The sequence below is a fragment of the Apis cerana genome, linkage group LG13 (assembly GCF_029169275.1).
Source record: "Apis cerana isolate GH-2021 linkage group LG13, AcerK_1.0, whole genome shotgun sequence".
Classification (NCBI taxonomy): domain Eukaryota; kingdom Metazoa; phylum Arthropoda; class Insecta; order Hymenoptera; family Apidae; genus Apis; species Apis cerana.
Window position 1 is genome coordinate 9,177,723 of NC_083864.1, and position 26,943 is coordinate 9,204,665.

Consider the following 26,943-nt stretch of genomic DNA (forward strand, 5'->3'; position numbering starts at 1 on the left):
AGATCCGACCGGCTCAGATGGTGCATCTAAAAAGGATACAGATATCTGTGCTACTATTTCAAGTAACCGTCCGCAGTAACTTAATCTGAAGCATGCACCAACAACCGGCTATGTATACTCCGGCGTGGAAGAGATGGGACTGGTAGATGTTTAGGGTAAGAGAACCGCAACGAAGAATTTCATGAAAGCAAGAGCGTGCATCTGTGCGCTACTGTGCAATGCAAGGACGTTCCTTTTAAGGATGGAGCCCCTGTTTTATGCACATGTTTCTACAATGGTGCACCAGTTTAATGCTGATACCGCGCGATGCACTCACTTCCTACTGCAAACTGCACGCCGGATTGTTCTCTAAACACGTGTCGTGCAATATTATCGAGTCGTGGGTCTGCACATGTTTATTTGCCCGAGCGAGGAGAAACCGGACGATTTTTTATTTTTTTTTTTACCTCGTCTCATCTGTAAAAAGACAAGGAAAATTTTTGGATTCTACTTCGGATAAACCGATGAGATAGATTAAATTACTTTTCTTCTCTTTTTCTTCTCTTTACGTTCTCTTAAATTTAATTTAAAAATTTATCTTTATTTTTCTTTTGATATTCGATCATATCGATTATCGCCCCTTCAAAATTTATTATCTCGAATTCTCGTTGAAAAAGAAAATTTTCGACCCATCGATATCGTATCGATCGAGCATCCTATTGTTTGATTACATGTACGAAACAGAAGTCACTTTTCTGCTCTCTTCGTTCGGTTATACAACGATCGTAGAAAGTAATTACATCTATTGGGTCATGGAAGGACAGATAAACCGACACCTAAATAGGAGAGCGTGGCGAATTCCGCAGCACGATTTGTGACACCTTTGTGGAAAAGGTTAACAGGTTTCGTGGATATTCGGATCAGAAGTTATGGTAAAATCTAACCAGTCCTCGAGGAGAACCTGTTGCCGTGTCTGAGATCGAGAGATCGATAAGACCGAAAGCGGAGGTGGAATCTCGCCCGCGGTGTAATTAAGCATTGACCTATAACGAGCTATAATTAGTTATGTCTCAACGAGCAGAGGATAGGAATCAATCGATAAAATGGCTGATATTGTCCGGACGCCCACGCTTCCGTCATGTTAAATTTGTGGAAATTTGTGAGTTATTTTATCGACGCTCGAGAGACGAAATGAACGACGAAACTGATTGTCAGGTAAGACTCATTATAAGTATAATAAAGAACTATCAAATTCACTAAAATGATTTTAAAAATAACAATTATATTTATTTTCTCTTCGTGAATTCATTCTTTTTTCACGATTAAACGATACTTCAAGTCTGTTTTTGCTTTTTCTTTTCTCTTTAAAAAGAGGTTAGGTTAAGGTTATACGTCCAAGTAAACATTACTTGTTCGACAACTTTCTTAAATGTTATTAAACTTCGATACAAATACGACGCGAATTATCTGTTTCGATTAGAGGGAGTGAAAAAAAAAAAAGTAAGTGAAATACTTGTCCATTTCGAAATATTATTAATCATTTATGACACTTGCTATCTCTCGATTAATGCAAATATTAATATCAATATTCATACCGTTACTATTCTTATTAATAATTCATCGGCCACGCTTAATTTCATCAAGCATATCGATCGACACCGATCATTTTAATTATAAATTATAATTTGTTATTTTTGTGTAACCTATTATTAGAACGTTCACAGTCTCGTCGAATGAGTGAACATGCAAACGGATAATATAGGAACATAGGTACCTAGTACAGGCAATTAGAGTAGCATAAACTGTCGGAACTCGATCGACAGTTGCAACGAGGATTGGCTCTGATTATTCTGGAACGAGTTCAGGTAGTCGAGCACGTTGATCAATCACTTTTAGGAACGCGTATACAATGAATCTGATAAGAGAGGGGAGGAAAAGGGAGAAGGGGGAAGGGAATACGTTTTTTTTTTCTCGGTAAAAGAATAAAACTTGCGAAGGAACGAAGACAAGACCTCGTGTAATTCATTTTGTCGGATCTTAATGATGTATTAGCACGGTGAATCTGATATTGAGTGATGAATCGTTTTCAAGTTGCTCGTTGAAGTTTCAGAATGGTCCTCGATCATTTATTTAACGGAAACGGGACTAACTTAATTTAAACTCGAGCACGATTATATACGCAGTTGATTATATTTTGAATACCTATGTACCCCTTTCCAATGTTTCATTCTTGTTCCGAATATTCGAATTTAATAAATTTTACTTTCATAAAATTATTATCAGATATCCAAGATCTATAATAGATCTACACTTAACTTCAAAATTCATCAAAAACGTAACAAAACGTCGTCAAGATTATTCTAACCTCGTTCATTCATCTCATCTATTCCATTTCAAGATTCTTAAAAAAAATACATTCCTCAAAAAAATTCCTCAAATAACCTAATAACAACAATTTTTCTCAAAATTACTCTCAATTACTTCATGAAACAGGCACACAATTTTATTCGAAAATTCTCGAAACAGCGAATACACCTTTCCGTTTACCTACCCGGGCACTGTCCCCAATCATGCTCATCCGTCTAATCAACGATAGTCTTCGGATCCCATTCGACTTTGTCAATGTTCGAACGCTAACAAGGGAATCGATGGGTCGACGGTAGCCGGAAGAAGTGCTCAGCCCGGTGTGTTGCTCGAAGAAGGGCAACGAGAATTATAGCGAAAGACAGCCAGTGGAACCAATAAGACGTTGATTGCGGCGGCTCCAGCAACCGGCTGTCGATATATACGCGCGCGTGTGCCTCGTATACACGTGAATACGTGTGTCACGACCCTGTTTTCTCTCTCTCTCTTTCTCTCTCTCTTCCCTTCTCTGTTCACCTTTTCACTCGGTATATATCCGCTTCTTTCCACTTGGCTCTCGTTGTGGACCCGGCCACGAGATGCGGGCTAGGCCTTAACTAGTCGAGAATATGTGGTAACCCGACGTTTAAGCAAGGGGCTTATTGAACCGCCACGTAGGAAACGTGAGTGATGGCTCGAGGCTGAGGATCATATCGATCCTCGCGAGAAGAAAGTTCAGGCGAAAAATTGGCGACGATGAATACGTGGTCTTTAGGTTAGGTCCGTGTAATTGACGTGATTGACGTGGTTTCTCGATTACGATTTCTGAGTACGTTTCTTTTTTTTAATGTTAGGTTAGATCATAGATCTTGAAATTGGATCGATGAAATTAAATTGAATTGTGATTTGGAAAAATTTAAGATGGAATCGAAGAAGTTGTATATATATATATATAGAAGAAAATTTTCTTTCCTAGTTTTTGAAATATTTTGATAGTTGAACTATAAATGTAGGAGGAAATAGAACGAAAAGATAGATCTCGAGGAATTTTACAAATTACGAGTGTTTTACGATTCTTGGAGATCCGTTTTGAGGGGTAATTTGAAAGAAAAAAAAAGAAAAAAAGGAAAATTTGAAAGTTGTCGAGTGTTTGAAATCGATAGAAAGTATCGATCGTTGCCATATAGAGAAAATTATGGGCCGGAAAATTGATGAAACCATGCTTTTCAATCGTTTTGCGCCAGAATGTTTTAGTACTGAGTTCGAAAGTATCGGAAATTACCTTAGTAAATAAACGTATCGTTTTTCATCTTTGATATGATTGACTTGTTCCCTACTACAATTATCTAGAAATACGATATTTCTATTAATATGAGCAATGGATTCCAAGAATCATACTTTTGTCTTTTTAACGAAATTACGAATATCGGTACAATCCTTCTCGCGAAACTACTGATATGAAGCAGTTGGACGAGTAGCTGTAAATCGATTCTGTGATATTTTATGCATAAAATTGCAAAAACAAGAGTATTAGAAATCAAAGATACGTCTCGTGTTTCGTGTATCGTGAATCCAGTTTACCGCGGAAAGTATGTTAACCGCTTTCGTTTTTTCTTTTCTATTTGTTGTATAAAAGACTCATTACATTGCTGCGTTATAACTTTCAGATTGACAACTTTATCGCACAAAATAACACGGAATCATCGATTTATGAATATGAAAAAAAAAAAAAAACAAAAAATATCGCGTTCCTGCATTCTTTTTATCCAACAATCGTTCCGTTAAAATTATTTTAACCCAGTTCGTATCATACGTAGATAAACTTCAATAAAATCTCTCGAAACAAGAAAATCGAGAGAAGAAGGATCGCAGAAGAAATGGAGAATCCAACCATTTACATTCTTCCGCGATAGATGGATTCCTCGAATTTCTCAAACTTCCAAAGAATTAAAAAGAAGAAGGAGAAGAAGAAGAAAAGAAAAAGAAGAGAGACAACTTTACTCCACCTCTCTTTCAATTTCCACGCGCATCCTCTTTACAACGAGAACAGGAGTAAAACGAAGCGCGAAACACAAACGGCCAATTAAACGTCACTCCCTATTTCGAAATTCGATACATCAGGCCGTTCCACGGCGTGCTTATTATCGCCGAATTCTCACAACCCGGCGAAAAAGTCCGATAGAACCGACCAACATTGAACGCGGTTCGCTTTCTACCCGATCCCATTAATCACCGTCAGGGGACAGGTATCGAGGTATCGTGCGCGAACTCGAAAAACTCGGTGTTTCGAACTCGTTTTATCACCTCTGTCTTCTATTCGACACGCGACGTCCCTTCGCCGAAGAAAGAGGGAAGAAAAAGAGGAGAAGTAAGGGTGGGGAGGAAGGGCTCTCCTTAATTCAAACGGCCTGTCTTTCATTATCATAATGAAGCCGTGTAAATAGCATCCGGTTAACGTCCCCCTAATTACACCTACGTTCAATTAACATATCAAGAGACATTTTCATCTGGAAATGACAGGACACGTATGCTACCTGAAAGCGGTATCCTAGCGTTTTATCGCGGCAACACGTTTCTAAAACAGTACGGTAGCGATCTGTCAGTGGAAGAAAAACAGTCCGGGTTGTGAGACTGGGTTACATATCGGCTTGCATACATCTACCTACGTGCCTCTGTATGAATTTCTCTTTCTCCCTCCCACCCCCTCCCCAGCCTCCTGGCACACGTGAACGGATGGAGATACTGCCTGTTTATGTATTATATTCCGGTGTAAATCAGAATATACACGATGTTGTTTCTAGTTTGGCCGATACGTACGTACGAGATGGAAAATATAAGGTTATACAAGGTGGTGAAATTATATGTATAACCGGAATAATTTTGCGCAAGTCGATGATTAGAGGGAGGAATAAAAAAAAAAGAAATGGTTTTGAATAAAAGTCGATCCGTTTCGAAATATTCGCAAAGATAAATAAGCTCGAACGTCTATCTAAGAAAATCATTAGACAAGTTTAACATCTATTCGAAATATACGTTATTTCGAAACAAAAATTTCTATTTCAACTGGAAAAAGAAATACTAGATACTCATTGCTCTTTAACAACTCCCTAGAACTGTTCCAAGATAAAAATCTCTACGTTATAATTTATACCAATATTTCTACTTGTTAAACGCACGCTGGACAAAAGTGATTTAATAACTCCTCCAGAATCACAAACACCACAATTTATTACCGATATCTCAATTAAAAAAGAAAAATTCAACCATCTACATATACTCTCAAAATATTTTTCCTTAACCGTCACAATCCCGACGATCAAGAATCCAGTTACATAAGGACCAGTTCCCCTCGGCCAACAGAAGCCCGATTATGACTCATTCTATACAAATGCCTACATAGACAACGCTCCACAACCTTCTATATTCTCGCGATAATTCGAATAAAGAGAAAGAAAGAAAGAAAAAAAATTTCCCATACCCATTGACGTATTAGCTGTTCCATTACCGTATAAACTCGCATAAGATCGCTACTATCGTTTCACCGTATTCGCGTTTTGCGCCAATGTGTGTCGGTGTAATTACACGCACGCAGCGTCAAAGAGAAAGCGCGCACGTGGCTCCCCCTCGGTTAATTAGCTTTCCGACGATTAGCCAGACACCCGACCACGTGGTAGATGGCCGTTAAATCGATCCTCGAATCCCAAGGATTCCGTGAAAATCTCTCGGATAAACCGCCACTTTCTAACACGGCGATTTCCATCGACCGCAGAGAGGATCCGCGTAGATCCTTGTCGCGGTTATTGAGCCGGGATAGAGTCGTAAGTTTCCGTGTCGAGATCTGGTGTAACTGTTTTCTATCGGGTACACTGACTTGAACTTCGATAAGGGGAGCCGGATAAGAGGATCGGATAAGAGGATTTTATTTTTATTTATTTATTTTTTTTTTTTCGTCAGTGAAACGTCGTGTAGAATTATCACGAGCGGAAGATATGGAGAATCTTGGGTTTAATTCAAAAGACTCTATCTCTCTAAATTTTTCGTGTCGTCGAATAAGACGATCTTTTCAAATAAGATCTTAAATTTCTCTTCTTATAAAATTATACGTTTTTTTTTCTTCAAAATTTCTCAAAGAAAAACGAAACTCGAATTTATTAAATATTGTTCGATATTATAAAAACTTTTTTCCAATTACCAGGGAATGGACGGATACATCGACGCTTCAACGGTTATTACTAAACACCGGTGTTGGTGGAGGTAACGAGCCCCGTTTCATCGTCCATCATCCGAATCCACTCGCGGCGAGATGCCACGGGGAATCGCGCCAATAAATCGTCCGCAACGAATCGCGGCAGAAGATCCGCGCGTAGGTTCGCGACAAGTCAAACAAAGAGGCTCCTCGTCGCTTGGTTGGCCTAACGCGCGGGGCCTAAAGGCGGCTGATTTATACGTTTGCCGACGCGTGTCCGTGTACGCGTATAAAGGTACTACAAGATCTTCAATTACACAAGACTTTTCCAGCGTAACGACCGCGGACGCGAAACCCTTTTCATCTCTCGGGGAGCGCTAACAACGAGCGAGAGATCCCTCCGCGCCGACCATCCGCTCGATGGATGGCTCTCTTCCTAACCGAGACGCCGGCTACCCGACTGCCATCGATACCAGTTGAAGGAAAGATGGATAGAAAGGTCGAAGGAGACGTATACACCGGTGCCGGGGTGAAACTTGTTCACGAATAACGAATCGAACGGTTATGGATATGTTTACCCGTTTGTGTACCTTCCTCTTGCGATCATCCTTGTAATTATTACGATTATTTGCACGCCAAGTGTAGTTAATTAGGGTCGAAGTTAATGTTAACGTTCGTTTCGTGTGATTTTATTATTTTGAAAATAACAATAAAGGCAAGGCGGACGGTGAAATAGATGAAATAGAAAGTAGGCAAGAAATAGTATTCTCTGGTAACTAGGAAACGATTTATATTCAAGTTATTCCCATTCAAACACCTTTTCCTGTATTGTTAATTATCCAGAGTTGCGGGCATTGACCCGTTGAAAAAAATAATTCGAATAAGTTGAAGAGTAATACTTATTGATTTTTAATAAATAATATTTGTTCCTGGATTATATATATCGCATAGCAGATACTTAGCTTTTATAACCTCAGTCGTTTGCCATTATTTCCAATTATCATTACTTATGATTCGAACTCGAATAAATTATTAGAGTAACTTATGGAAGTGACTTTATTCCTAACATTTCAACATTATTAAATTTTCCTGTAATTCGCTGCCTCTACCTAACCTCAAAGACGATCATTGGTAAGCAAAAAACGAAGAGGTTCATTCAAATCAACCTTTCACAGGGCAAAAGTGCACACTTCAATCAGACAGAAATAAAAAAAGGATAGGTAGGAAAGAAATCGAGCTGAACGCGAGGGGGAAGGAAAGAGGAGTCTAATACGTGGATTCAGAGCGGACTTTCTAACGATTCGGCGCGGAGCGTGATGTGACCCGGGGCGACCTCTCGTTCTCGAAGCAAGAGGCAAAGCGCGTAAGCGGTGCGCCTGCATCTCGAGCCTGCCTCTCGACGTCAATTAATCATTAATAGGCGATAATATTCATACGGGGATCAAGCGTCGATCACGAGCCGAGCGTGTCGAATGAATCCCCCTCCGAGAGTAAGAGGAGACGCGTCAAAATCGTTGCAGTTATAGGAGGCGCGACTTGGCCGTTATTCGAGATCCAGCTTCCTCGTTCCTCCATCGATCCAACCATTTAGGAGGAGAATAAGTATTCGTGACTAGTAAACGACTCTCTAATGAACATTCAGCGACCGCTTACCGACAATCATTGAATAATTTCAACCAACTTTTCCTTCGAAATTTTCTTTCGAATCGTTGAAATTGAAATTAAACCTCGAATCGATCATGGAATTGTTATTTCTTCTAAAGATATTTAATATTCCAAAATGTTCGTGGAAGCACGGTAATGGAGTTGTTCACCCTACGATAATTGCAGTTGCACGTTTGACGGTTTTTGGAGCGCGGAATCGGTGATGGACGATTTGCATGTTGGGCGAGATGCGGAGGATGAGATGCGCGGCTTTCTATCTCGTTTTGCTCGAGCTTTAAATAGATCTGCGTAAGCGGATCTGGCAAAGCGGAGCTTTAAGCTTTTTCGCGCGAATGCTCGGCGAAAGCGGAGCAACCGAAAGGAAATTATGAGATTTCTAAAACGAGGAAGAATGGCGCGTTCGTTGGCTGATGGGTCAGCGTGTAACATTTCTGTGTTCTAACGCAAAATGCGTTGGGAGGTTTGAAAGTTCGTAATCGTTTCGTGGTTTCTTCTAGGTTAGGATATATATTTGCTAGGATATATCTTGTTTGACTTTAAATTCTTTATGTATATTTTAGAAAGTTTGTGTTTAATGTTATGTCGATGAAATATCGTCGAACATAAAGGAACTATCCTAACTTATAACTCGGAAGATTAGTAAAGGAAAAAAAAAAAATTTGAAAATGTAATAAACTCCAATATGTACCTGACCAAGAGGCAACTGGACCAAAAGCAAACCAGAACCAACTTCTTTCCATTCCTTTATCATTCGAGACGAAAGATATCGTAGGGAGAAATTTCTAAAAAAAAATCTCTAGTTGCATAAAATTCTAGTTATCTCTAGTAACTCGGCAAAATTTATCTTTCACGATCTAAAGATATCGAAACGGATATTCGAATTTCTGTCTGTTTAAATCCTAAAGCTTAAACAAAAGCGAAAACGAAACCGTCACGATTCAAACACGCAGATCTGTAAAAATCATCTAAATCGGTAAAAACTATCGGCAGTTAACCGAAAATATCCGAGGCGAGAACCGAGAGATTTTATCCGGACGATCGATGCATCGAAGAGATAAACGACGTCCATACCTCTTCCGCGAGAAAGAATGTTGGCAGTTTGCCCATTCGATCAGAACAAAGGTGTGGAATGGCCGACAAGGCGAGCACACGGGCCCGATAAAACGCGAGCGAAAACGACGGAGGAGTTTGCCACGAAGTGCATGCGTGGGACGTGAAGACACGATATCTTCTCGTGTGCCACATCACGAAAGACGTACGAACCGATTCGATTCGCATTCATGACTTTCTAACGACCTGGGACCAAGTGTCTTTCGCCTCTTTTGCGCGTCAGCTCGCACACGGGGACACGTTCCTCGAGGATGCTTCAATGTGCCCACTTTAAAACACATACTTTTCCCTCTCTTTCTCGCGCGTTCACGATACACGAAACACGTCCAAGTTCCTTATGAGTTTCTTATATCGACCCTCGAACGCCTCTTGTTAGCGTAAATTACGCCTTGCCCGCTTATCGAGTCCAGCTTTTCTCCTTTTTGCTTTTCGCTCGTGATTCGACTGCTTAAATGGTTGCGTTAAAGACGGGTCGAAAAAATAAGGATGTTTTACTTTGCGGTTCACGGACGAATTATGAACAGGTTTCGACGGTTATCCGAGAAACCGGAAGAGAGAGGGGTAATCTTATTTATTATTCTCGGTTGTTGCTTCTAATTTGGCAAAGTACGGGGAGATATAAGAAGAAGAAGAAGAAAAAAAGAAAGGAAAGAATACAATTCTAATGTACAAGATGTTGCAAAAATCATGGTAAAAGTGGCTAAATAGTGATTCTACGAAATTAATTATCGATAGGTAATTACACGTGGAAATAAACAAAGAATGTAGGATAAAATTTGATCTTTTTATTTTTATAAATACGAAATTGAACATGTACTATAATTAAGGAACCGTGTAATCGCAAATTTTCAAATTTTCTTAAAAACTAATTCTTTAAAGATTAGTTAATGAAAAGAATTTTCTTTACATTTTTTTTTCTTGTTTCGTAAATATAATTATCTTCTATCGATAATTTAATCGAGAACCAAAGTTAATCCCACTTCAACTCGAACTTGATTCTCTTAAAAATATTTTTTGTGCACAAGAATCACCAGAAAATTTTAAGAGCAAGCTATTTAAACCGTCGTAATTTAAACAATCACGTGCAATAGTTTATCCACGAATAAATAATTATTCGAAATTTTAACCAATCATTCAACGGATTCAAACTCCGTCTATAAAAATTCTTTTTCTCATTCCCTGTATACAAATATCATTAAAAGGCGATTAAAACTCGTTCCCCCTGACCGTGTACCAATATCATAAATCGCGAGCGTACCAAACACGCCGCGATAATTAGGCACGCAGTCCTCGCGGCAATTATTTACATATCCACTGGGGACGATTCGATTTCTCGCGACGATCCGTTCCTCTGGTTTAGTTCGAAACGAAAGTGAGCGTATATATATATATACGTGGTCTCGCCACTATTCCAGATCGGCGATAAGGATCGACGCTATAATTCCATCGAGGGAGCGGGAAAAAGGGAGGGAGAGGGGAGGAGATCTCTACCGAACGATCTATACTCTCACTCGTTGATCAGAGCACCGCGGTATCCTTTATAAGATAATCTCGAGAGATGCCCGCGACGCGGCTCCAGCTATTTACGAACTGGGGGAATCTTGTAAATCGTAGCGGGTTCGTGCCTCCGCTATCTACTATTCGTCACGAGAGGCCGGGCCCGCCTCCGTCGTCGATCACCACCTGAACTTTTGCCAACGTTTTCGATGCCTGTTAACGAAAGCGCACAACGGGCACAAAGCGATCCATCATGACTGATTTTTTTCAATCCCGGATTTATGGTGTGATAAATTGCTCGCCGCTCGATATACGCCGCGGTGATTATTGCGCCTGGTTTTTGTGCTCGGCGTACATTCACGGATATTCGAGAGAGAATTTCGCGTGTTCGGGTATGGATGATTTACGTAATTGTGTATATCGGTCAAAATTTTGTGGGAAAATTTTGTGTCCGAGGTTCGTAGTTGGATAAAGAATTCGTTGTTCGATGTTTGGTTAGGTTAGGTTATCTTGGATAAGTTTGCAGGGAATCGATGCTTGATTTCTCTTGGAAGGAAAGAATATTTTTTTTTTATTAAATACTTAATTGTATATTTAAATTTATTCTTATTATTATTTTCCTTCTAACTATTTTCCTATAAACTATACCATTCGTTTACGATTCAAACGAAAGGGATGATATTATTAGGAACGATAAATCTCCATCACTTTTATTAAACAAAAATTTAATTAAAGAAGAAAACAAGTGCGATTGCGAAAACAAGAAGAAAATTCTACAATTCTATGTTCATCATTCTAACCTCCAAAATACCACTCGAAAATCTTTAAAAATATCGATCAACATTCGTACAGAGGAAAAAAAAACAGGGTTGCCTCCGAAAACCCTTGAGAATTCTTGATTCATTCACTACTCGCTTCGAAGAATGAAAAAGGAGGTCCTTGATGCAACAGGGAATATATACCACCATTCGTATTTGGCCCCTCGTCATTCTCGAATCGGGAGGATGGCATGATCGAAATATAGCCGAGGTCTCTCCCTTTTTCGTTCGAGCGTTCATGAATATGCATGACTAGGTGGGTGCCCGCGCAAAAATTTACGGCCCTGACAGTCTGACGTTTCGAGGACCGCAAACGAGGCCTAACGATACCCGTGGATATAATCGGGACTGACAGTCCTCGAGGAACCACGTTACGCCTCGAAATCGGTCGAATCGTTCGACCGTGTTTTCAGAACGTCATGGAGATGTTGTCGAGTGGTTTCTTGCGATACTACTTGCTGGAATCGAGCGTGTTATCGAACGAGGCGCCACACCACGGTGGATAAACAAACGATGAAGATATATATATATACGATTCTTCGAACGTACGCTTTGTTGTTTTTCGAACGAGATGAAGAAATACAATCGTATTTTTATTGAAAATAGATACGAGTAGAATAATCTATCGAAATAAAAATCGGTCTGTTGAGTTAGATTTTGAGATTAGGAAGAAGAGTGCATCATCTTTTTTTTTCTAAATAAGATTCTAATAATTTTTAAATTTTCTAAGTTTTCAAAAAAAAGATTAAAGTTATATCAAAATATTATAACAAATATTCGAATATATATAGAAAACATTACTGTTGATATTTTTATCGAAATAAAAATCTGTCGAGTTAAATTTTGAGGTTAGGAAGAAGAGTCTTTTTCAAACAAGATTCCAAATTTCCAAAAAAAAAAAATTATATTAAAATATTATCATTATAACGAATATCCGAATATTTATACAAAATATTAAAATTAATACGTAGTATTATTAAAATTAATATGTAAAGATCGAGAAATAAAAGAAATAATTCTTTCGTCTTCCGCGATTAATTACCGTAACCGAGAACCCAGTCAGATTCTATGCAGAAACCCTGACGTTTGACAATTCCAAGAGTGAGCAATGACAGGTTAATAACTTCGTTCCAGAGAAAGCTTGGTTGGATAAAGTGGAGGAAACGAATTCGTGACATCGTGATCCTCGTGTAAGAATACGAAAGCCGATGCTAACGAGCCGGTAACGCTTAATTGTCCCGGGATTAATCAATTTGCCCATACCCGCTATCAGATCCATAATTACAACGTCGGGTTTAAGCTCTAATTATAAAACAATCCATCGTTCCTTTGATGATGATCGAGCAGAGTACCCGGTCGAGTGAATGGGTATCGCACTTATAAGCGATTAAAATCAGACACGGTTCACAAAAACGTCATTTGAACCGGTTGCGTGACATCGTGAGGGATTACTAGAAGACGGATGAAAAGTTGAAGGAATCCTCTTTGAGGATTCAGGAACGCGGATGAAAAAGAGCGAGGAGAGAGGAGGACAAAGATGATTATGCGAGGAGAGGAAGTGGTCGATGGAACGAAGAGTATTGTGGCGGATAGAATTTTAATTTCTTAATGTATGCAGGTATATGCTTCGTTCGAAGCATATGGAGTTGGATCATTCTAGAAATGATTATGCAACGAAGAAGTATTTCGCGTAATAAACGAGCGTATAAATTACAGCGTGGTAATTCCTGTATTAATTTCCAATGTTAATTCAGTCGTTCCATTTGTTATCAGCATTATTAAGCAATTGAGCTGCTAATAACTTCGAAGAAAAATGATCGGATAAAAGTCAAGTATTAAACATAATATCGTATATCTTTGATGCAATAATAATAGAACAATGAATATTTAATGAACGATCGAATATTTAATGAAGAAGACGAAATTTAAAACTGGTTTAAATAATAACAATATATCTTAGTAAAGCAAAATTCTCAATTTATTCGCTGTATTTATTTTGAAATTTTTTAAGATAATGTTTTGACTAAAATTTAATTCGACAGAACTAACCTCAAATTTTAGTTCAGTTTTTTTTTCAAAGAAAAATTCCATTTGAAAGAAGAAAATTCAATTCCTAAAAATGCCTCAAATCTATGTATTTCAATCATTTCCCAGAACCAAACTTAAATTCACGTCCTTCTCCATCTTCCCCCTTTCACTTCTTTCCATTTCACTCGCTATCCTTTAACGACGCTTATTTTCACCACACGGCATCCGCCGCAAACTCGCCAACAACACGCGTAAACAAAGTGTCGAATTACCTTTCGAGAAGAGACAACTATTTCCCATTCCATCGAATCCGCCACGTGAAAAGACAATAAAAACAAGCGAACCAACCAAACGATTACGAATAACTTCACGTTTCTATGTGGAATGCTAGCCTAAGGATAGAAGAGAGAGAGAGAGAGAGAGAGAGAGAGAGAGAAAGAGAAGAGAGAGAGAGAGAGAGAGAGTTCTGATGCGAGAAAAAGGGGGAGAAAGTGCGGACACGAGGATCAGAGAGGGGTGCTGGGTCGATCCTAGCTTCGAGGGGTCATTATAGAGCTCTCTTAACCGTAGAACACGGTCTTCTTGCCAGCAGACTGTCCGGATTGACTGATGTCAGGTCATTCAGAGCTTCCTAGACCTCCTCTGGTTGCCTCATCGACGTGACGACGTGGAAGTCGAGAGAGGAGGCCTATCTTTCCAACGATATTGCGCGACGGATCTCGATACGCCTCATTACGCCAACGACTTTCAAAAGCAATTAAAACTGGCACGTTCGAAACTTATTCCATCTCGTAACAGCGAATTGCTCGCTGTCGAGTTGTTCATTCGTCGTCGGTCATTTGCTGGGGTTTCGAGAGATCGCGTGATTTCAACAACCCACGCGTTTTTTTATGTTTGTTTCTCTCTCTCTCTCTTTCTTTCTCTCTCTCTCTCTTTCTCTCTCTGTCTCTCTGTCGTGAAACGTTTGATGGGTTTTAGTTCGAGTTTCCTTGATATATTCATGGGTAGTCGTGGGTAAGAAGAGAAATTTCTTGGTGAAATCGGAGCGACAGGGAAGCAATTAAAAGCGTAGCCTTTGGTGAACCTGGGTTTTAATTATGATCACGGTGAGTGAGGTTAGGATTGAGGAAGTCGTAATGGGAGGCGAGGGTTTTGAAACAGCGTAATTCCGCGAGATTTGATAGAATACTGCAGATTGCTCTGTTAATTTTTTTTTTCTTTTACGATATTATATACAACAAAAATGAAATTAAATGTATCGTAGATGATCGTAGATAACCTCTTGAACCGAGCAGTTTATTTTATACGTTAAAATTGACTTATTACTTGAAACGAAGAAAATTTCAATCTTAGTTTTGTTTCCGAGCGTAATGTTAATAAATTCTATCGCGAAACTAAATTAGAAAGAAAAAGTGATAATCTGAACCAACAAATATTTTATTGAAAACCCTAACCCAGATTGGTTAACCTCTCGTCATCGCGGTACAAAGTTTTCTAGCGCCCGTGGCGTTTCTTATGAAACTTGGCAAACATTATCGAGTTTATTTGCTACGATGTTGCAATTGCCATTTGCGAAATTTACGCCCAACTTATAGCAACACAGTAAAATGGAAAAATTCGAATCAACAATCAAGGAAGAAAATCGATGCATTCGATTCCACTCACCTGTGCATACTCTGCGCAAATATCGATCGACGACACGTAATTGACGACGTCCTCGATGGTCCATCGATTGACAGCTTGCCCATCGCCACATGGCATGTGGCCACACAGGGATGGACATCTGACTGGAGGTGGTGTGGTCGGTCGAGGGGTTGGCTTCGGTTTCGGAGATACGCTTCCCGATCTCCTCGTTTCTGCCCTCTGCCTTTTTCGCGGTGCGAATCCACCTGGACTCGACAGATCCAGAGGACTCGTCACTCCCGTGTCTCTTTTGTTCGCACCTATCATCACGGACAATTCAAATTTATCGAATGTATATAATTCAAATTTTTCGAATGTTTTAAATATTTTCGAATGCGTTTATATATGAATGAATTTCATTCATTCATTTTATTCGGGATAAATAAATTGAATCAGATGTATTTATACGGAATAGATAAATAAAAATAAAATAAATTTTTTAAATCCGCGGTGAAAATATTAAATCAGAATTTAGAAAATTAAAGAAATTTAGGCATATTTTTAATAATGATTTATAATTCTTTGACTTTTATTTGTGAATTATCAATTTTCAACCACGATTAAATCTAAAAAGAAGCTTTTATTTTATACGAAAGAAATATATTTATAATACTAAATTGTAACAAATGAAAATTAAAATTAAATTTATTTCTACTTATGACTTTTATGTCAGAGATTAATAAAACGATATTAAATTTGTATTAAAAATGCTTAAACTAAAAATATATACTTATAATTAATTTGTGAGAAAATGCGGAATATTCGTAACGAGATGTTTCGCTTACGGAGGTCGACGACAAACTAAACGCTCCAATGTTATTAAACGAGTTCGAAGCTCGTATACATACGAGGTAAAATCAAAACATTGGAAAGATTGATAACATTTTCCAAGAATCGCCGGTAACCAAACTTATTATAGGAAAAAACAAAAACCAAGTTTGGAACAGCTGTGTATCATACGTACCAAAAAGATAACAATAAATAATATTAGTAGAATATTATTAATAATAATATTCAATCTCTTGATTCGAAATTTGAATAAATATTATCCATTTTATGAATATTAATTTATCTAAATTTGCATAATTAGATATGAATATTTTATGATTCGGAATATAATTTTAATAAATATACAAATACGTATTAAAATATGAGTTCGATAACTTTTTAATTATTTTTCCATTAATGTTTAAAATTCAAATGACAAAAATTTTTACATATTCTTCCTATTCTCCTACGGAATTCCAATTATCATAAAGAAAAAGATATTCAAGAATATTATTTTTCCATAGAAATAAAACTCTTTTTATTTAAAGATATTTGGTTTTTAAAAATTGACTATATTATTATAATAGTATAATTAATTATTAAAATATTCTTATTTCTCCTCTAATAATAAGATACAATTTTTGAATATTGTAGCTAAAAGATTAAATTAGAATATTACATACATCGATTAATTTTATTTTTTCTATATTTCCAAGATTTATCTACTATACAATCTTTATTACTATTTAATTTTTTAAAAATAAAATGAAATTTATTCTTAATGAATTGAAATTTGATTTCCAAACATCTCACAAATTTCTACCATCATTTTAAAATCAACGAAAAAATAAATCTAAAATAAAATAAGAATTCAACAGTAATAAAATTATATTTTATAATTACCTTTGAGATACGTTTCCAGTTCTGCAGCATTTTGTGCAGCATTCGCGGTCCTCACCATGTGCAAAAGTGCTTGCGTCGACGACATGTCCAACATCGGTGGGAACACGGGATTACCGAACAGACTGTCCTGCTTCTGCTCTTTCGGATCTTTATTGGATAGAGGGGAGGTGGTGGACACGGTTGACGGCTGTGGCGCACCTAACGGCGCCATCAAACCGACGAAGGGTGTGGCGGCAGTTTTGAACGCCGGAAACCTTGGATCTAGGCCTGGAGGATAGCCGTTTCTGGGCGAACTAAAGTAGCTGTGAATCAAAAAAGCTTTCGTTAATTTTTGAAGGAAATATTCAAGAAAAAGTTGTAGAAGAGATTATGAAAAATTTTTTTTGAATTTATTTATTTATTTATTTTTTTAGAAACATGAAAAATTTATTAAGAATTCAAAAAAAAAGATTATGATCGTTATAAATCTCTGACGTTGTTTTAATTTGAATAAACAGGTGTCTTGAATTTTAATGAAATAATTATATGTGAGTATCTATTACGAGATTTATTATGAGATTTGAAGAGTGATAAGTTATGTCAATAAAGTTAATATTGTTTATTGAAGATTTGTATTTAATTATCTAATTATTAAAGTCGTTTCTGAATGAAACGTAATTTGTAGTTGACAATATTTAACAAATTAAGTATGCAAAATTTAAAATTCATTGTGTAATAATTCATAATGCGGAATCGCATTATGTACACATGTACAGTTAAATATGATTTTCTAGAATCGAGTGATTTCATAATTCTTATCAAATTTTATATCATTTCAATTTAAAATATAAAAATTATGAAATTATTTATCTAATGATATTTAAAATTCCTAAGAAAATTTTTTAAAATTATTTCAAAAAAATAATATTCGTTCAATTGTAATCCAATACTATCTAAAATTTTCTAAAATGAAATATTACATCCTTATCTCATAATGTGCTTCAAACGATCCTTTAACGATTTTACATTCTAATAATGATCAACTCAAATCTCGGAAATTAAGTTCAACGTATTCATTCAACAATTTCTTAGCATGAAATATTATTTATTATAAATTATATCTTTAAAATATTCACATAAAAAAGATTTAAGAAGAAAATGCAAAAATATAACAAATTTATTCTTTTTTATCTTATATAAACTCGAATACTTTAATAAACATACTAATAAAATTATTCTAAGATACCTTATATGCAATACAAAAAAAATCTATTGTCATTACATGATTCAAAAAATAATATCAAATTCTAAGAATAATTTTTCCATACGAAATTTTTCCAGAGAAATCTATAATCAGAAAAACGTTTCCATTTTAAGACGAACGTTCAATCCTATCATATATACTTACACTCTAAAGAGACATTTATTCCCATTACAATATGTTGACGCTTATTTCCTACATATCTTTAATATTCCTCTGTCATAAACAAGCATCAACCTTCGTTACTAACCAACAGAAACATGAAAGAACTCTTGAAGGAACATGACAGAAAGTTTCTCTCATTATTACTTCAACAAAGACACGATTCAATATCATTTCTCGTCACATCCTGCTCATACGTGGAAGGATTCCAGGATCCATATTTATTCATCGAATCGGAACAAGTTACTTTCTCCTCGAAACGCCACAGATGCGATATTCTCTGCGTCCCGGCCAATCTTGAGCCAACAAGCTGCCGGAAGCTGAAAAGCAATGTGGAGAAGCTGCAACCAGTTACAGACGACAATATTCTATCAAGAATACTCGGTCCAGTGGTAGATGAATATCGATATTTCAAGACGAGGCGATCGATATTCTTTTTATATACGACATTCTCGTCAAGGATTGCTTTTTACGCGTTTCTATGCGATTCCTATGTACGGACATGGAACACAGAGGAAAGTACGAAGAATGTCAAGGCAAGCGTGATGACTTTCTCATGCTCTTTAAATAATACGTTTGTTGAGAATGTGCCTGATATTGATTTGATTGGATTTGAGAGAATGTATTGTAGAGATTTTATGTTGACAGTAATTATGGAGAAGAACCTATGAGCTTCTTTACCGATCAAGATGTTTCTAACCTCTTTCTAATGAGCGTGGTCATCTTTTTATAGCAACCAATAAAATAATAATATGTAATATATGCATAGAAAGAACTTCGATATTCAATATTTAATCTATTTTATTAAATTATCTTATTTCTAGAAAATGAATTTGTTTCGTTAAAGTGAAATTTTTAAAAAATATTTCAAGTCTGCCTTGGTAAACGATTAATTTTTCCATGGATAATTATTTTAATAAATCGATGTGTCAAGATCTTATACTCTTTAAATAATAGAATATTTGTTGTGAATATTCCTGATATCGATTTGATTGGATTTGAGAAAATATATTGTAGAGATTTTACGTTTACAATTATGGAGAGAAACTTACGAGCTTCTTTACCGATCGAGATGTTTCTAACCTCTTTCTGATGAGCGTGGCCATCTTTTTATAACAACCAATAAAAGAATAATATGTAATATATGTATAATATGTAATATGTAATATGTAATATATGCATAGAAAGAACTTCGATATTCAATATTTAACTTATTTTATTAAATTATCTTATTTCTAGAAAATGAATCAAGATTTGTTTCGTTAAAGTGAAATTTTTAAAAAATATTTCAAGTCTGCCTTCGTAAACAATTAGTTTTTCCATGGATGATTATTTTAGCAAATCAACGTATCTAACACATAGAAAGAGATTGTGTAAACTTAAATTCTTATATTTGAATCAATCTGCTAACGATTAGGAATGGAAATTTGCTAAGAGAGAGAAGAGAAGTCTACTCACTCATTAGGATTGGCGTTATTGTACTTGGCAGCGAGGCTTCTCATGAAATCGCTATAATTCCGACCCATCATCTGCTCCATGTGTTTGAGGTGATGGGGTGGTGGTGGGCCCTCGGGTCCACCCAAAGGGGTAGCATTTGGTGGCGTTCCTGGATGGCTGGACGATGAGGGCGTCACGCTCCTCGACGATGTTGAATTATTGTCTGGCGTGAGCCGTTCTGTTTTAACCTGTAACACAAACATCATGCCCTTCCCTTGAAAATTCTGAACTGAGAAATCAAGAATGAGTTAATTTTTATGGAATATTTAAAAATTGTATTGTAACGAAGAATCATTCAACGAACAATAATTCATTATACAAAAATAATAATGTAAAATAATAATGTAAAATAACGTACGTAAAATTCTTAGTCTTGTAAATTTAAATGATGCGTATAATATAGATTGTTTAATATTTATACTTATGTTCTTCTTCAAATTACACGTTCTTTTTTATGATCAATTATCTCTAAAGAAATCTTTCATGTAAAATTAGCATCATATACATAATACGTATATAACAACATATTATTAAATATAACACGTGTACTTCCAGAGATAACTATAAGCATAAGGAATGAATCATGTTTCAAATGTAACGCATTGTTGAAATACCCTATTAAAATATAATTAATCACTCGATCGCCTAAATAGCTACCTCGTAAAAAACATCAGTTAAAAAACAGCCTACTACAAAAAATAAAAAGTATTCTATGTTGACTTCTCTATGCCATACCGAACACATCAATCATATCACCTATTTTCACACTTTCACATATACTTTCCACATACAAATTTTATATATAAAAATAATATTTCAAAAAATTCCATATGACACATTGAACATATTAACACATCCCAAAAATAAGAAAAGAAATCCTTATTATATATATATATATCATTCAATATATCTTCTATCTTCGAATAAAAATTTTCAAATCTGAAAAAAAATATTCCGTACAAAACAAATTACAGAATTATTCAAAAATCGCAATTACCATTACCAAATATACTTATACTTTCATAACAACTTATTTCAAACAAAAGATATAATTCCAAGAAGAAATTGATCAAAATCTGCCTATTACCTTCTCTGCTCGATACCACTCCAACTTCACACTTCTGCTTCAAATTGAAAATTCTCACACACACACGCATACACAGTAAGAAAGAAGAAAGAAAGAAAGAAAGAAAAAGATTCCAAGAAAATGCCACTATATAAAAAGAACCAACTAAGGAATTCGCGGCGTTCCTCGTCATTGAAAACGTCATCCTCGGCCGATCAACCAGTTATTCCTTGCCAGGAGAGGGGCGGCAGGAAATATCGGTGCGCGTTAATTCCCGTGGAACAGATTGCATCTGAGATATGGTAATGAAGGGAACGCGTGGCGGGAACAGTTGACTCCTCTTCGCCTTCGTTGAGAAGGCGACGTGACACCAAGAAGAACGAGACTCGATTGGCGTAGAATAGAGTCCCCGAGGAGGCCGTACCGCCACGGTAAATCTCTTTCTCGCCTCGAGACCTCTTCCTGACAACGGCCTCTCGCAACGTAGACACGATCCCAACGTGTACAAGCCACGCTTCTCTCCGTGGCGTTCGTCCACCCGTTTTCGTCCGCCTCTTTTCTCGCGAAAGAAACGCGCGACCAAAGGAGTGGACGGTTTTACCCTCGATAGAGATATTTTTTAGGAATTTGCCAGAGTTTTTTGATTGATTTGTTGAGACGGAGATTGAGTTAGGAATGGTTTTTGGAAAAAACGAGAAATGGATCGAGGATTGAAGAAATTGAAGATCATCGATATTCTTATTTCTTTTTTTATTTTTTTTTTTTAGTTTTTTTCATTTAGAAAATGGAAGGATTCGAGGGAAAGTCGATTGGCAGATATGTTGGAGAAATTGAAGTTTATGGCGATCGATAGATAATTTAAAGGAAGGATGTAAATGTGTAAATTTTCTAGCTTTAAAATAGTAATCTTCTGGTGGAATTATTTATTTTTAGATTATGAAAAAGGAAATTATACTAATTGTACAATGTGTTGAATAATATATAATCATAACTCTTATTTATTCAAAAATCCATCGATCAAACCAATCTTTTTAATTAATCCACAACTTCCTATACACGCTCAAAATTATTTCTTTCGATTCTTAAATTTTTTCTTCACTTCACTCCCTCGCTAAAGTAAACCAAGATTCATACCATCGATTACGAAATCAATAGCACTTTTATCACATTCCCAATTTTCCATCACTGACTATCCCCAATCTTCTATTCCAAGATTTTTAACTTTCAAAAAAAAAAAAAGAGAAATATTTTTCAATCAAAACCAGAAGCAAATTAAAAAAAAAAGGCGCTTGTTAATGCATCGATTACAAGAAACGAACAAGCCAATCGTATCCAACCGTATCAAGATTCCACGTCGATCCATCGTCGTTGTTTCTTCCAAGGATCTTCATCGAATCGTCTAACCGTGCTGCAGCAGTAGAAGAATTTTCACGTGTCATTGAACGCCCATTCTTTTCCTGAACGATGATCATCCATATCTCCTGGCCATTCGCCTTCCTCGCTTCTTCTTTTCTTCTTTCTTTTTCTTTTCTTTTTTTTTTTTTTTATTCTTTTTTTCCCGTCGGTCGCCCTCTGCACCGCATTTACAGAAGCGTCGAACAGCCGCACGCGTGTGTCAACGACGGGATGACACTGCGACTTTCGCTTGACATCGCTGTCACAGAGAGGAGGCCTACCTCGAACGGGACCGCTCGCGCACACGCTACCGCTTCCACTGGTAAACTTTATCTCGAGAAGCCTCCTTCTGCCCGTTCCCGACCAAACACTCGAGACACGAGTCTTTTGGATATTTGTTGGAAGGCAAATAGCGCGAGATTCTTTTTTATTTTTTTTCATTGCTGTTCTTTCGAAAGATTTTTCTTTTTTAGATGACTTTTGTCGCGAAGAAGAGCGTTATTAGTTTTGATTTATGATTGTTCGTTGTTGAATAATTTTCTATAATTAAAATTATACTATTGGATACGAGAAGGGTCTCAGAATTTCTATGTAAATTTTATTGTTGATATCTTCGAAATCGACGAAATTGATTGAAATTATTCTTTCGAAATCATGTAATAACCAACAAACTTTTACTTCTAAAGATATAGAAATTGATGAAGAAGAAGACTCTTCTTCATATATAACAATTGTTAAAAGAAAAAAGATTAAATGATAAAATTAAAATTGTTGAACTTACTTGAGTGGTGTCGAGACCATTCTGGTTTTGTCGTCTTCTACCCCTTAGCGGTCTGGGGGTGGCCGCACCGGAAAGGTGGGCACCCTGGGGGCTTCCGCCCCTCGCGTCGACCGCTGTGTTCGCGGCCAGGGTGGCCCCGTCGTTATTTTCCGTGTGTGTACCTAAATCAGTCCCCTCTCCACGATCGCCGCTACGTGGTCCAGAACCCGCGGACACGTTCTCACCTGATACCTCACCTGGAAAAGAAAAAAAGAAGGAATTTCTTCATGTTCGAGTATCGATCGAAAGTGTGTCGATCGATAAACACTATAACAAATATAGCGATAAATATATCTAAAATAGACACTGATTCAGATTGGAATATTACTTAGATCTAACCACATTGACGTACATAGAGCTGATAAAGTAACAAGTTTCTGCCATTATCTGTATTACTTATGTACCATTATATCATTTCTCCTATCTTATTTGCTACTTATTATTATTATTATATTTGATAATAAAAGATAAGTTCATTAATAAATTGAAAATTTTCTAAATTATTGTAGCGAATAATCAACACCGATTAAACTACGTATTCCTCTACCTTTTAAAAAGAAAATATACTGTGTGTATAATCTCACGCACAATAGGAGTAATTAATTTACATCTCAAAATAAAATGTATATCAATTGCAACAATATAAAGAGCTCCAAGAAGCACATATAAATTGAAACACATATATATCGTTTCATTCCATTTGATTCACCTTATTATTATTATTTCAAACTGTATGTTCACAATCTAATCCTTCGCATTTCTTAACCCCCTTCAAATCTCTCTATTCTCACATCAACAAAATATAAAACAGGAACAAATCCACGTTAAACAACCCGAGCCACGTACAATTCCAAACCCAATACCTAATCTTTCTCACCCTATCCATCTTAAATCCTTGGAAACCGACCAACTTGAAGCAGCCAATACACCTTCGCTCCAACATTCATCCAGCATCCAAGTCGTTGAAGTCGAGCTCCCGTTCCGATCAGATAATCCATAAAATATCGTCTTCTCACGTGACGATCGACGATCCGCTTACGCAATACACCAAAGCCTCTTCTTCCAACGGTTCAAAACTCGGCATTTGCCTTCGCGTCAACTCGTGGCTCGTATTTCGGCGTATTTCCACGATAAATCCAACCTCGTACCATACATTTCCCTCTCGATCGATTTCTTCTTCTTCTTCTTCTTCCTCCTCCTCCTCCTCCTTCTCCACTTCTTCTTCCTCTTTCCCTCGTCCATAACACCGGTTTCGTAACGAGGCGGTAGCCAGAGCCGCGTCGTAAAGCTTCTTTAACGTCTTTGCGTGTAAACGGTGTCTTTCGACACCAGGAATTTCGATGAAATACGCTTTAAGGTGTATAACCGTACGGGAGGACGATTACACGCCGAGAGCGCCGCTAGGCGGAGAAGTCGGGAGATTTACGTCCAATAAATGAACCCGTCCTGGCGCCATTATCTTCATGCTCGATCAGTGAAGTGGACGCCGTATGCGCCGCGCCGTGCAAGAAGTATTGCGACCGTTTTGGGACAGGGAACGTTTCGTCGATGTGAGGGTTGGAAGGGAACAAGGCTTGGACAAATTTTATTTGAGATAAGATAAGGGAATAATAATTCGATATAATTTATTAAGATTTCCCTTCTTTCTCGAATTAGATTTTGTATTATTAAACGTGTTTTATTACGCGTCAGTTGATAAAATAAGAGAAAGGCAATAAATGACGAACAAACTGATTATTTCGTTTAATCAAATATAAGATAAATGTAAATACTTTATTTTGAAAATGCTCAAGAATTTAAGGGAAGAGAGAGAGAGAGAGAGAGAGAGAGAGAGAGAGAGAGAAGGGAGAGATGGCCGAAGGGTCACTGGCCGCATTAGCTACCAAAAATATCCAATAAATTCTTGCCATCGTTAAATGGCCGGAATTTTATGGCGGCTGTAACTCGTGCACACAGCCGAATTTGTTGGACGATAGGAATCGCGATCGTTCCACGCGATGCGAGATTGTGATGATTCCACTGATGCCACCGACGAGCATCATGCCGGTGAATCTTCAGAGGCGAATTTGTTACTCGTGTTAATTTATCAGTGGAGAGTAACGTTTGAGAATCTCCGTCGGCTGAATACCAATAAGGATGTTATCGATAATTTTTCCAATTTGAAGATGATATAAAAGAGATCTGAAGAGATTTCTTCTTCTATTTTCAAGTTTTTTTCCTTTGAACGTTAAAAGTTTAACTTGGGAAAAAGATTAATCTTTCGATGTGTGAATTTTAATTTGTGTTTTATTTTGTTTTTTTTTTAATAGAATACAAATTTAAACGTAAATTATTATTAAGTTAATTTAGATTAGTTTTGCATTATCTTATTTTATATTTCAACAGATAAATCAGAAATTGTCTATACAGATTATTAAGTTGGTAAATTTAGAAACTTTTTAAAAGCTTTTGTAAAGATAATAATCGTAAGCAAGAAAATATAATAGTTTAGCCAACCGATTAACCTTTTAGTGTCAAATACCGTCTTTAGTATAATCATGCAATTCTTATATTAGAATAAACAATGACATATCAGATATTATGCTATTTACCGCCAAGAGGTTAACAATCTATTCACTTTACAAGTATATTTCTATTTTAAGATGATGTAAATTGAATACAATAATAGAAGAATATAAACAACTTTTTCAAAACTTCTAATAATCGATATTTACGATACTTAATTTCAATATTAACCTGTAATAAAAATTAATAAAAGGAAAATAGATAAAAAATATTATATAAAATATAATAAAAAATCGTAGAAAGTAAAAGTTTCACGAATCAAACCAAGAAATTTTCGCGTAAACATACAAAAAGTGTACAATTTTCAAGTTCATAAAAGAAAAATAATATAAAATTTTTCAACAAGCAAAATTCCTTAATCGAATTATCATTTTTCCTCGATGTATTTCAGTTTAACACAGCAATACAATTATATTTTAGAGCCTTTAATTATCCTCTTCATCGCGTAAAAACCAACCTCTCAATGGAATTCCAAACCGATATACCTGGCAAGAATTAGAAAAGCATTAACAATAAACAATCACCCTTTTAACGGAAATATTGGCAATCGAGAGAGAAGCTTCCACCGTTCGATTATATAACTTTTCCAATTTCAATCCGCTCGATTCTCTCTCCACACCGTTAAACAAGATCGAGGGGGCATTAAATTACAGTATACCGCCGTTTACGATGCACAGTGTATATATACGCGAGCGTGAAGATACACATTAAACCGCTTTTACAACTTCCCAGAGAATGGTATTCCCTGAAATTGGTGAAGTTCTAGCATTGCTTTAAGAAAATCGGGTGGATGAAGAAGGAGGGAAGGGTGAAGGAATCTGGATGAGGGAACATCGACCGTAAAAGTCATTTCTATGACAGTCATTAACCAATGACTTCATCATTTCGAGGCGGTATATATTTACTGCTTCTCATCAAAATTCTATTAGACACCCTGCTCCAATAGGAAATGAGCTTCATCTTCTCTCTTTTTTTTTTTTTTTTTTCATTATAGATGGTGTGGAAAAAATTTCACAGAGAAGACGAGAAGAAATTCATGAAATTTCCTTCCTCGATGAACTTGGCTAATGAGCAAATACGTTAGTTTCACGCACGTACGTTATCAAATGTGTAAAATATTCAAAAGATATATAAAAAAAAAGAAAAAATAAAGTTTTCCTTTAAACAAGATTTTCTACCAATGCGTCTGGATAGACGCGTGACCTAAAATTAGATTTA

General features: G+C 36.5%; 1 protein-coding gene across 7 annotated transcripts in view; it reads right to left on the reverse strand.

Annotated features, from left to right (window-relative positions):
• The window catches only part of LOC108003973 (uncharacterized), a 272,622-nt gene that overhangs the window by 64,124 nt on the left and 181,555 nt on the right, over positions 1 to 26,943 (reverse strand). For 5 of the 7 annotated variants that reach the window (XM_062084090.1, XM_062084095.1, XM_062084091.1 and 2 more), the window contains 4 exons: positions 23,122 to 23,357; positions 19,841 to 20,067; positions 16,981 to 17,282; positions 15,292 to 15,569 (listed from right to left, as the gene is read on the reverse strand). In XM_062084090.1, the coding sequence (XP_061940074.1) occupies positions 15,292 to 15,569; positions 16,981 to 17,282; positions 19,841 to 20,067; positions 23,122 to 23,357 (1,043 nt within the window). Of the gene's footprint in view, positions 1 to 15,291; positions 15,570 to 16,980; positions 17,283 to 19,840; positions 20,068 to 22,282; positions 22,657 to 23,121; positions 23,358 to 26,943 lie in introns of those variants that run through there. The other 2 variants (XM_062084096.1, XM_062084092.1) reach the window with 2 other exon arrangements.